Source organism: Telmatherina bonti, assembly GCF_933228915.1.
Source record: "Telmatherina bonti genome assembly, chromosome: 20".
Classification (NCBI taxonomy): domain Eukaryota; kingdom Metazoa; phylum Chordata; class Actinopteri; order Atheriniformes; family Telmatherinidae; genus Telmatherina; species Telmatherina bonti.
In genome coordinates this window covers 12,961,113-12,974,473 of record NC_136618.1, presented here as the reverse complement: position 1 = coordinate 12,974,473, position 13,361 = coordinate 12,961,113, and the positions used below count along the sequence as shown (strand labels likewise).

Below are 13,361 nucleotides of genomic sequence, written 5' to 3'. Positions count from 1 at the left end.
AATTATTGGCAAATCTTCAACCCACACTGCACGAGGAGTCCTGCACAGTGGAGGATGGTTCATTTTACAAGCAGCTGCATGGAAATACAAACTTTTTTTGTTACCTAGTTCACACAAAAGCATGTTGGTAGCTAGTATATTGCGAAAACGCGGCTATTCGAACAATATCCATTCATGTTATAAGGTCCTCTCTTAACTCAATGTATGAAAATATCTAAATGAAAATTTTGGATTTGGTGTGCTGGTCATGTTTTCTATCACACATTGCAACACATTTTTTTTCTTAGCAGGTGACATCTCTGAACAGCAGGTGACCTGCAGGTTAGCATAAACTTATTTTCACTTTGGAGCCATGATGCAGTTATATATTGTTTGGCTGGATAAGCATGTGGATGGCACCAGATGTTGATTACGAGCCTGTATGTCCTTCAGCATTAATGTTGACTTTTTAAATAAAGAGGTGATCCATCCCATAGTATTTCCTGGAACAAGTTTATGTATATTTTAACTACACTTACACACAAATTGGAGTTTGACTAAGTTGCAGACATTAATCTTAAACTGTAACTTTTCCCCAAAAATAAATGTTAAACAAATTACTTCTATGGCTGCACAGTAGCGTAGTGGTTAGCACTGTGCCTCACAGCAAGAAGGTTGTTGGCTCAAGCCTCAGCTAGGGGGGCAAGTTCTCCCTATGTGTGGGTTCTCTCCAGGTACTCTGGCTTCCTCCCAACATCCAAAGACATGCATGTTAGGTTACTGAGTTACTGTAAATTATCCCTAGGAGTGACTTTATAAATACGAGGTGTTTGTGAATAGTTGATAGTGTTAATTCTGCAATGGACTGGAGACCTGTCCAGGGTGTACCTCTGCCTTTCACTCAATGATTGCTGGGATAGGCTCCAGCTTCCCTGCGATACCTAATTGGAACAAGCGGTTCAGAAACTGAATGAATGAATGAAAGAAAGAAAGAAAGAATGAATGAATGAATGAATGACTTCTAAGTTTCAAACTTTAAGAATGTAAAATATCTTCCATTGATTCTTGATAAACTATAATTGTCGTTACTTTTTGCAGTATTTCTGTTTCATCACATGTATTTTACAGAGAACAGACAACAACTCTGCAGCCAAATGCTCTGCCAGTGAGAGAAAAAGGTGCAAAGTGAGAAGTAAAACCGAGCAAAGCGATGCATAGTGTAAAATGAGCACATAGCTAATGCAAAGCACTTTTGCAATGGTGACCATTTGGTGGGTTATTTGCCAATCAATCTTTGTTACTGTGGTGACAACAGGCCTCTGGCGACTCCAGTCAAATAGTGATGAGGGGAGGACGGTTAAACAGTGATTAAGGATGGCCCTTTTTTAGAAAGGCTGGCAGACAGAGAGACCTTGAGAAGTCAGCCATCCACAACACTGTTTATGTAGTATTGACTAGTCCACACATACTGTGACAGCAGCACACTTGCCCACTGCACACCAACTTGAACATGTTCTCACACAGGAAAATGCACAGTGAACATAAACCCACTCGGGGAGTTTAATTGGCAGCAAGAAATGCTGCAATACTTTGAACTTGAGTGCTTTAATTTACCCTAAATAAAACACGCTGATGAGCTGAGTGTTCCAACCGTAAGTTTTGCAGCAAAGGGAGGTTCAGCCATTTTTAGTTGCCCATGTGTTTCAACTATTTCACCTATGTATCTTTGATGAAGAGAAAGTGCAAGTCTCAAGCTTCAACTTTGTGTTCAGGCTGGTTTAAAAATACACATTTAATTGATAAACACAAGCAAAGATATTGGGAGTGACAAGGGTGCACACCTTGCTGTCGATCTCGCTGCTGCCCAGAGAGGTCTGGATAACATAGAGCAGAGCATCTGTCAGGCCGTCACACTCCCTCATCCTTCGTCTCGCCTCCTCACCTGCTGAGCTTACATTCCTGCAACACACAGAAAACAAATGCTGCTGCCTTAAAGAGTCTATGCGTGTGCGTGTGTGTGTGTGTGTGTGTGTGTGTGTGTACTTGCTCAACAGAAAGAGCAGAACAAATTGGAAAAGAAAGAAAACTGGCTGAAGATAAGACATGAAGACAGATGAGACAAAGAAGAAAGCTGGTAATAAAAAGGTGCAGGAAAAAAAAATGGAAAGGGGAGAAGAAAAGTAGGATTAAAATTCCTGAAACATCTCAATCTATGCCCTCAAGGCTCGCTTTATATTTGACACACTTGACGCAAGTCCAAAACGACTTCAGACTTCACAGCTAACACTCACACCAGTGCTTCTTGGAGAGGCAGCCTTACCATTTGTGCAGTCATAATGAATTAAATTCAGCCTGAATTGGAGGTACAGGTGGGTGGTGTTGGGGTTGGATTTGTTTGGGTTTCAGCATAGTGTTGCTAGTGAAACAGATGATCTCGGTACCAGACAGTGACTCATTTGACTATATTAAATATATATTTGAAATTGAGCTGTTAAGCATGTGCTAGGATGAATACTACACTGTTCTCCTTACATAAAACCATGCTTCTAAATACGAGTATCCAAACATGTTCTTGTATACATTTATGCAAGTGTTTTGGGACGCGTGTAAAGTGTGTGCAGGGTGCTGGGAATTGGTGTAAGGGGTGTGAATATGTCTGTGCATACAGTAAACACTGTTCCTAATATGTAGAGAGTCACACTGTATTGTTGTATTGTGACTGTATTAATGGACATGTCCATTAAGCCCAAGAGAATTTACTCTGCAGGGACAATGAAGTATATTTTATCATACATGAGTAATAAGAGCATAAAATACCCAACCTTTAACTTTGACCCATTGAGAAGTAAAGCAACATACAAATGTGCAGGTAGCCATGTTTCATAGGGTGCTTCAGATGGAAATGCATCAACAAGACTCCAGATTTAATGGTGCATTTTGTGAACCAAATGTAACAGACTGCAGGTTAAAATGCACTTCAAATGACAGTGACAAATACAATGTAATACTGACACTGCAGCGTTTGAGTGCAATGCCATTATGCTATGATTCATGTGAATGTATCGTCTACATTGCACTTCTGACAGTGAAAATCATGGTTAATATTTACTAAACCAATGATGTTTAAACCACAAATTAACCAAATTGTCAAAATAAAGCAAATACAAGCAATGTATCGGAGTGAGTATGTTGTATGTGTGGCTCTAAGTACGCGTCTCCATGTGTCCTGCTTGTCAAACTCTTTAAGGACATTGATACTAAAGCTTTAATAAGCATGTTGTGACACACGTGTGGTAGTCTGTGTAAAATTACCCAAGAGACAAAGACTGTGTAGTCTTAAAACTTCATGGCCACAACCGCTCAGTAAACCTCCTCCGTATAGCCATATGTAGCACAATTTGTCAGTTTAGCTGAAGCATCAGTGGAGTAGGACATTGTTGTCTTCTAAAATGAAAATAAATGGGCAGGCGCAACAACACTGCATCCTCACAGCTTTTATTATTTGGCTGTTTTTGCCAAAGCATCTGCTCAAAATTGTAGCTAAAATTCTGTGTAAATTTACTGGTCTTTATGTTTCTCTTTACTCATCAGCCGTTTGTTTAAAAGCAGCTAAAGATTTTATTTGAGAGCATTGCCATAAACTTTCATTTATGCTTTATGTGTGGGCACAGACGACCGGCAAAGCATAGCAAGCAATGGGAAAAAAAAAAAAATGAACAAAGCATAATTGTTACATGGAATTCAAATGCCATTCTTCAAAAGTGAAATTGCAGGAACAGATGAGGCAGACTGCCGTGGTGTGAACGAGGAGGCAAATCCATCACACTGGTATAATAAAGAAACCGCAGCTGTTTCCGGTAGTCTGTGAGATGAGGTTATCCATAAATTGTAGTGATGAGAGGCCGAGAGAAAGAACTCAATTAAAACTTCATGTTCATGGTACCAGGCATCCAAAAGAAGGTCAAGTCACTTTCAATGCTAATGGGCAAACAAGCGCTTGATGGAAATGCTGCGTAGCAGAGACGCAAGTCTGCGTCAAGTCGTTATTAAACAACAGAGCAGAGCAAACACTTCACCTTGACTAATGTTTAAGCACTGAAGACAGGATGTGGGTGGGTGAAAAGGAGAGGAGATGAATTATTTACTGTGTGAGTGTGTGTGGTCTTGAAAATGCTGACTCCTGCTGACATTTTCACCAAGTTGTTTATCTGATGCCTTATTATAGATAGAGGGGAAAGAACTTGGCTCTGCAACATAAATGTTTAACAGACAGAAGATTCACAACACGGGGGTATGTATCCACCAAAAAATATTATGAAACACACACACATACACAATGCCAGACAGTTAAACTGAACAAGTAGGAACAAGTGTTGAAAATTTAATGTGAACAGTTGGGATTGGAGTGTTTTACACCTTTGCTAAACGCAATGCAGAGATCTGCCCTGTAAAACAAAACCTTTTTACGTCTGGACCCACACTTTGGATGCCACCGATCGACAAAGATAGGAGGCAAGACAAAGAAGGAGGAAAAACCAAGGGAAAGAACTCATAGCGTGGTGGAAAGAAAATGTCGGAACATCTTCAGGTTTATGTATCAGCGAGGGGAAATTTCTATTAAATTTTCAACCGAAACCTGTAAAGACCTTCATTTTAAGAGAATCTTCTCCTTGTAATGGCAGCTATAGGAACTATAATGCTGTGACAACCACTCTTTAGGTAACTCTTTTCAGTTAACTTAGCCTACTGTCCTGTCTGTTTGGGTAAAGTTAGTGTTACTGGGTTGATTTTAATGTTACTCTTGGTATTTGTATCCAACCGAAACTCTTGTGGTTGATCAAGAAAAAGAAAAGTCTGATGAATTTAAATTTACTCTGCAACGGAATAATCGTTTTACACCAACAGCTTTCACCAGACTAAGATGCTTCTAGCTCCACTTGGCTAATTAATTAACATACGCAATACAGAGCACAAGGCTCATTAACATATCACATTTGCACATTAAGCAGCTATTTTCCATTTCACTGGCATGGTTTCTTTCTCAGATTCAGTTTTTTGTTTGTGTTGTGATTTCAGCCTACTTGTGCACAACTTCTCCTTGGACTTCAGATGAATATTGCTACTGTATGCATGTTCAGGTGCCTGCATTTGGATCTGGGATATTTGTGCATACTGTAGGCACTCATTAGTCTTATGGTTTTGTACAGAGACATGATATATTGTGTCCTTCTACAACACACCTTTCGAACAGCCATTCACAAATGTGAAGTCAGCATTTTTTGTGTGGGGGAAAAAAAAAAAGCTAACATTTCCCAGTTGCAACATGTCCTCCCACAGTTCTCTGTGATACCATGACAATCCATGCTTGTTTGTTTGAGAATTCAAAAAACCCCGATAAGTATAATCTTTGTATATGGCTGTCACTTAAGATCAGGCACATATTTCCACAGATTTGTTAACATAGCCTTTGTTAAATATCCACATGGATCCACAGGGGCCAACTGTAAGCAACCCAAAAATGTATGCTACACATGCACCTTGATGTTTGTCAAGCACTGGACACAGAGGATGGTGCATCCAGAAGAGTTGGCATTGCTGAGTCATTATTTCTGTCTCCACAATTCTTCAATAAAAAAAGTAAATACAGATGGTGTTAAATTTTTGGTGAGAAATGTTTTGCAAACCAGCTTGCTGACCCCTTACCACTATTTACTCCACTTAGTTGTAAAACTGCACATCTATTATATCACATTCAGGAAAAGCTTCGGGGTATCCGACACAGATTGTGGTATGAGCAGAACACAGTCTGGATTTGAACACTCCCAATTAGTTTGCCTCCATGAATGTAAAAAAAAACAAAACACCAATTGGTATTGAGAGAGCTCTTTGGATAAATAGTTTCAATGGCGGAGGATAAGTGTGGAAGTGGCAACTTAAAGAAATGTGAACACTTGAGCTGAAAAAAAAAATGGTTCACAGAAGGCACATCACAGCTTTTGACTGATATGTGTGTGTGTGTGTGTGTGTGTGTCAGAATTATAATGTCTGTGGATGTCCTTAAGTTTTACTGGTAATCATTATTACCCAAGAAGACTAATACAGACTAACATTTCATGTCATTGCACACTAATTTAGTCAAACTTATAAGCCTGCAGAGTTACAAGCCAACTGCGTAAAAAGCCTCAGAGCTTGATTGAGCTTCTCTTTCAGTTTAATAGTGATTTTAGTGGCAGCTAACAGGAAATTATTATTTGTGTCATTAACAAAAAGGAGGCAACTTTATTTTTCAAATGTGCCTCAGAATATTTGGAAAATTTAAGAAATTATGACTGTGTCATTGTAATATTTTATAAAAATGTACTGTAAATGTTTTCATACTCTCCCATGAAAGAAGGAAAAATATAGCTGCCTGTGAAATAATATGAAATTGACAAAAGCAATGAAAATCATTTATTTTTTAAATCCCAGTTCAAGAGAAATATAGATTTTTAAATCAAATATGATAATATAATACATGTTACATCAATAATATGCTAATATTTTCTTGAACAGTCCTTGTTGTTTCTACTACAGTCAAGTGTTTTGTGTAGCTCTCAGTCAGACTTCTGCACCAGCTGACAGGTGTTTTCCCTCACTGTTTGTCAGAAAAGTACCCTAATTAGTCCTGGACTAATTTGTTTGCTCGTTTTTTTTTTTTTTTTAAATTATTTTTCAACTCAGTTAAATAAAAAAACAGCATCTTATTTCACTAAATTATAATTTAGCAATTTTTTTTTGTTTTTCCTTCATTGTTCCTTTTTTTAAGTCTTCAGTTTCTTTAATGAAAGGGTATGAATAAATTTGAGGATGACTGTACATCTTCTCTAGGGGAAGATTACTAATTTCTTCATATTAAGGACATTTAGAAGGATTTTTCTCCCATTCAATGGAAAAATAAAGTACTGACAATTGTATTTATTTTTTAAAATTAGAAATAACTAATAAGTCAAATATTCAACTAAATCATATAAATATAACATTAGATGAAATGTGGCAGCAGCTTATGGTATAGCCCTAATGAGGAATATTTATGAAGGATCTAATTATTTGCATTTTAAAATATATACACTAGCTGATGTCACCATGCAGTCTCATCACAATGCCATGTTGGGCTATTTTTCAATAGATCTTTTCTTTTCTCTGGTCAAACATCTAAACAGTTAGGAAACTGACTGACAACACAGTTTATGGGTTGCTTGACCTGTGAACATATAAAGCCTTTCCAGACTGCCAATTTTCTCTAATTAAATGATGATTAAATGAACACAAAATAGTAAAAAAACACTCTTTGTGCAATTTAAACACTACAACTCTGCAGCTAATTCAGCTATATTTTACTGAGAGTATATACACACACACATATTACATGAGGTCAGCACTCTGGGAAGCAGGCATCACTGTGGTCAACAAGGAGCAATAAGATTCTGAATATAAGATGAGGCTAAACTGTTGAAGTCTTTTTAAGTAATCAGTCAAAAATATATATTTTGCCTTTAATTTTACAGTGAACTTTAAGGCAAGTCATTAACTTTGTGCAAAATGATGTCCACATATTTGAGAGACAAAGTTTACAAACAAATTTTCTATGCTGGAGAAGCTGTGTTTGTAGTCATTAAATATCTCAATTTTTTTCCTGTCTGTTTTTCAAACCAATTAGATGGTTTGAAAGATGGCCAGGTTATACATTTTTCATTTGGTATTGATTTTTCTTTCCAGGGTGCAACAGTAAGTCAGGAAATGAACCCAGAGCCTTTGTACAAATTGAAATTTACTTTTTTTCCCCTCAAAGTTTTAGTTTTTATAAGAGTTCGACAAGATTGTAGGAAAAACATCAGGAGTGACTCTCAGACAGATGGCTTTAGACATTGTTGCAAAAGGAACAAATGACTACTGAGTGACTTTGTCTCAAACAGCTGGTGTGTGATGGCTCTTCACAAGTGTCCATGTGTGTTTCTGTGTGTGTGAATAAGGGCACAGGCAGCAGAGGGTAATCACCAGATGGCACCCACATGCTTAAAAGCCTATTATTATCAGTAAAATAAATATGGAAACTAAACTGTTCCTGACTGAACTGTGGTCTGAAATATTCAGAAACTAACTGTTCGCTTGCATGTGTGTTTCTAGAAGCAAATATTAGGATCATTTTGTGATTATTTATAGAAACAGACACAAAGTTCAAGTATGTGTACAAGTCTTGACAGTGGGTAGTGATTTCTCTCTTGCCTGGCTTCAAACCAACTACCTGCAGTGAGTTAAACAGCCTTTTTCTGGAAGCTACGAACACCCCTGAGTAGAAGACTTTGTGCTTGCCCCCATAAAACTGTGGCTGATGTGTTGTATCCTCTGATCAGTCAGTTTCCAGTCTTTCTCTCTCTCTCTCTCTCCATCTTTCTGATAGCTTTGGCCTTATTTTTGCAGAAAGAAGTTGGGGAAAACAGAGTTAAAGTAAGAGAACTGCTTCTAATGTCATCTTAGATGTACCAATGATGCATACAATGGTTATAGAAAAAAACCCCAACATATTTTTGTGTCAAAGGTGTAACATATGTCCATTGTGAAAAATAGCTAAATGCTTACAATACTGGAAGTCATCAGTGTTGGGTAGAAAATGCTTCTTTTGTTTGTTCATTGTGCATAAATTCCTCTTTGCACTGAAGTGGACTCTATTAAGATGTGTCATGGTAAAGATCCAAATAAAAAAAACAAAGTATTTAGAGAAGTATCATCAAATCCCACAAAAGCTGAAGGGTACTGAAAGCCGGAGCAAGCTAGAGAGAAAAGCAGTTTCTTCCAATCGCTTCGATGGTGATGTAAGACTGCTAGCTAAGAAAATGAATTTGAAGAACTAAGAAGGAAATTATATAAAGGGTGAGGTATGTGTTTCACTGAGACATGGTTGAAGGAATATGACCCAAATGAGTAATTTGTCTATACTGCTCTTTTTCTAAAAGAGAAGCTACACTTTGTGAGAATGTTCCTGCAACACTACCAAGTATTTATTTTTGGAAAAAAATCTAAGCATGTGGACAAATTGTGGGTAAATTTTCTTAAGTGTCAATGGAATAAGTCTCTGACCACAGGCACATGCGTTTCATCATGACTGGAGACTGGAAAAAAAATGTGTCTGAGTAGAGAAAATAGGCTCCAAGTAGAGAATCTAACAGATGTTACCTGCTAATTGTTCTATTATGCCATTATAAAAGCAGAAAGTGCACCTGTTACTGCATATCACTTCCATTTTTGAAAATATACTAAAATACACCATTAACATTTTTTATAAATGTAGTTTTTATCTTTCAACTGTGGATTTCTACAGTAACGCTATTGCATTTCTTGCTTTATGTTGAAAAGGAAAGATTAATCTAAAGAGAATTTAGATTTACAACATAGTAAATTTTTGCCAGTTTTTGCCCCAAAATGTAGAGACTCCATTTTTTCATGCACCTTTACTGTGTGTGTATAGTCATATATATGTGTGTGTGTGGGGAGGAGAGGGCATTACATGCACAGAATTTTATTAAACTGCATCTGTAGCTGGAACCACCTGCCACATCCAATATATGCATAAAGTAAGACAAAAGCAAGCAAGAAACTGCACACACACTCATGTTCACACAGCAGCATACACCCATGTTCGCATTTCTTCCAAACACCAAACACTCCCACTTCCCAGCTGTTACTTTTGAGATTGATTTAGTTTAATGTTTTTACTTTTGTCTTGAGATCTGGCATTTGTGCTCAAACTGACTGTAATATTAAGACACATTTTCAGTAAATACAAGCTCAAATGCTGAGACACATGAGAACAAAGGTATGAAGAAAGAAACAGACACTCTTTCATGCAACACAAACACACACAAACACACACAGCAAAGAGATAATGAGAGAGGTGAGAGGTCTGAAATTGAGCTGAGGTACACAGGGACCTGAACATTGTGGTCTTGTGTCACTTTAACCCTCAGGAAGGCAGTGAGATGGGAGAAAATGAAATGCTGGAGAACAGAAGAAACACCTCCATCACTCCATGTTAGTCTCTCCTTCTTAATGTTTACCACTTCTACATTCTCTCTCTTCTAATCTTTCCAACTTCTCCTCCTCTGCTCCCTGTCCGCCCTCTTCTTTCCCAGTTTCTACAATTTGATCTGTAACTTTAGAGTTCTGAACAGTGCAGTGACAGCATCGTCTATCTTCCCCCGCATCTTTAGGTACCGACACACACACATGCACTATACTCCAATAAACTGTTTTGGGACTCACCAAAATATAAACTTAACAAAAAAAAGTAAGACATCTTAAGATTTCACAAGAACCTGATGACAACTTAGCTTTTAAAGTTGGTGGTAATAAATCTGTTTTCTTTTCTCCACAAACAAAACTACAAAAAGAACAGACCAACATGAGACTAATAAGCAATATTGGCAGAGACAACTTAAAAAAAGATACTTCCTTAAAGCTGACTTACTGCGTGTTGACTGTTGGTAAAACTCTGACAATTAGATGCTCATTTTAATAGATATTTATCTCCTTTTGTTGTGTTGCGGTTTTCTGAAACAATTTCTCAATCGAAAACAACACTGAGCTGCATAAACAACATCTTTTACAGGGTCTGACCAAGATTTAAATGAAGCAATGAAGCAATAAGCAATAAAGATGTTTAGTTCAGTCCATTAAATCATAACATAGTGAACATATTCCCACAGTTAAGTCTTATATTTGTGTAAATTTATTATACTTCTTTTTTTTTTTTTTTTTTTTTTTAATTAACTTTTTGTTACGGCCCCGGGCCTCAGCTTCTTATGTATTTCAAGAAGACTCCTACAAGCAGCGATCACATCTCTGCAATTGGCTGCCTCTGCAGGACACACCTGGATGTGCCATCCCCTGCCTGTGATTGGCCCTTTCTTGGCTGGCTGGCTGGAGCTTCCCTATTTAAACCAGCTTTGGATGAACATTCAGGGCAGCTGTTGTACTGGTGTGGAACAGCTTACCACTTACCAAGGGAACCTTGAGACTGGCTGGTTTTGTTGTTGCTGCCTTTGTCGGCCCTTGTAGTTGGCCTCTGGATGTGTGGTTTTCTTTGGTTTTTTTGTATCGTTTTGTGTTGTGAGCCAGCAAGGTTGTTTTGTCACCAAAGTGTTGGTGAAATATTAAATCTTGTGTTTCCCCCAACTTATCTTATGTCTTTAATGTTGCTGCCCCTCTTCCCCTAGCAGAGCCGAGGGTTTGTAACACTTTTACCATAACAACATCCCCCTCTGACCATATTCATCCATATGCACCCTCTTAGTGCTTCCTGAACTTTACTTAAAACAATGTCTGCTTTGTTTACTCTAGAAATGGAACTTCTATTCATTCAGCAGACACTTATCCAACATGACAAGTGGGGAGTACAGAGGGGTTACAAAATGACTATTAATCGACGTACTAAATGAGAAAGGTAAATATGTATTGGAGGTACAATATGCAACATTTATCACTTATCTCCATCGCACTTTGAAAGTACATAAGCAACATCCGTGGCATGAATTAAATAATTATGTTTAGCAGATCAAATATCCAATGTATACAAGAGTTGTGTTTCTAAAGCCTTTTTTTTAAAAACAAAAAAAAACCCAAAACAAACTAAAACAGCATTATAAAACTGGAAAAATGGTCCAAATAAGGTTCACATGGTGGAAGTTTACCCTCATCACAAGGTTACTGGGATGCCCTTTATGATGCTTGTGTTACATGTGAGATATTTTACCAATAAAGTTAACATCTGAAACAGGCTGATGCTTTTGTTGAGAAAGTGTTGATGCTCCATTGTTTCTTCCCACTATCTAGCACTATTTTATCCTGTGTATACGATCTATCAAAAACATTAATAACTATGTGTAAGCTAGTACTAGCAAGCATGTACTAGGGATGTTTGGAAATTGGCTTTACCAAAATCCAATAAACCAATTTTTCCCACCTCTGGGATCAACAGACAGATATTTTTGGAGCGAGTTGTACCAACTAAAACGAAATTATCTAAATAAAACTATGCACGACATCTCTTATTTTGTCATTTTAAGTTAGAGGAGACTTAGCTGAAGATTTTGACATAATATGTACATATGGTGTAAACATTGTGTCATTAAAGTAAAAACTGATACCAATAATTTCCAACATTGCATTTTAACGTTGATATTGGCCAATAATGTCAGTAAGCTGATAACATCGGTAAGCCAATAATATCAGACATCTCTAGCAAGTACTCATGATAACCCATAAGATAATTATTGTTCATATTTAAAACAAACAGAATAATGGCCACTGCAACTGGAGCCTTTTGGTTTCATGTTTTTGTTTCTTTTTGTTATCGACACTATCCAAGAGAAAATGTACAACAAAATGTATAACATCATAAATATGGTTTTTCACAATACTTTTGAGAAACTGGGGAAAAGCTGGGGATAACCATTTGAAACAACTAGAAGAGCCCTGGAAAGTGAGTGGGCTTGAGTTTAATCCACAGCCTGTTGGCGTGTTGGTGGCAAACTGAATACACAGCTCAGAGAAAGACAGTCAAATGAACATTTTCCTCAAACATCCAAACACTCTGGGGTTGGTGTGAGAGTATGTGTACATAAATAAATGCGGTTGCAGGGATCAAGGACCAAAGCTTGTTTTCTGTGTAAACAACACACAAACCATGCAACTTTTCTAACCTCAAAGGATGAATGTGTTTCATGACATAAATGTTCCGATCAGTGACCTAAACATAAACAAAACAAAAACATTGCTTATCTGTAATTTAAAAAAAGTCTCATTACACCTATGTTTTAAATACACAGATAATGAGTACTATTCATATTCTCTTGAACTTTGTGTAAATTTTAGGATTACTTTAATGAGGTTACTGCAGTTGCATGTTTGCAATTATGTGAACTGATTGACATGAACACGTGGAACCAGGTTAGCATAAGCAACTTGAAAAATAAATCAGATTCAGTGGATGAAACTGGATTTTCATGCAGCCATGTAACATATTTACATGAATGTAAGGAATGAATGCAAGTTTGTGCAAGTGTTGCTATATTTAATGTGTAATAAAAAATATATATATTTTTTTATATTTAGAATCCTTTTTTTGGTGTAAATATTAAATAAAAATAACTGCTATACAGTGAATATACACATCAGAATATTCAATCAACTATTTAAGTCAGTCAGTTACATCAGACTGATGGTCAGTTTGAACAAAAACCTTAATAAGTCAAGATCAAATCTTTGTTAGACTTTTTTTTAAGGTGTTCTATATACGTCTTCATTTTTTACATTTGACACAAAACTTACTAAACTCATGTACTGCCATT

General features: G+C 37.0%; 1 protein-coding gene across 4 annotated transcripts in view; it reads right to left on the bottom strand.

Annotated features, from left to right (window-relative positions):
* The window catches only part of ctnnd2a (catenin (cadherin-associated protein), delta 2a), a gene marked incomplete at both ends in the record, with an annotated part of 230,044 nt that overhangs the window by 43,033 nt on the left and 173,650 nt on the right, over positions 1 to 13,361 (bottom strand). For all 4 annotated transcript variants that reach the window (XM_079259472.1, XM_079259473.1, XM_079259474.1 and 1 more), the window contains one exon: positions 1,821 to 1,938. In XM_079259472.1, coding sequence (XP_079115598.1) covers positions 1,821 to 1,938 — 118 coding nt within the window. The remainder of the gene's footprint in view (positions 1 to 1,820; positions 1,939 to 13,361) is intronic.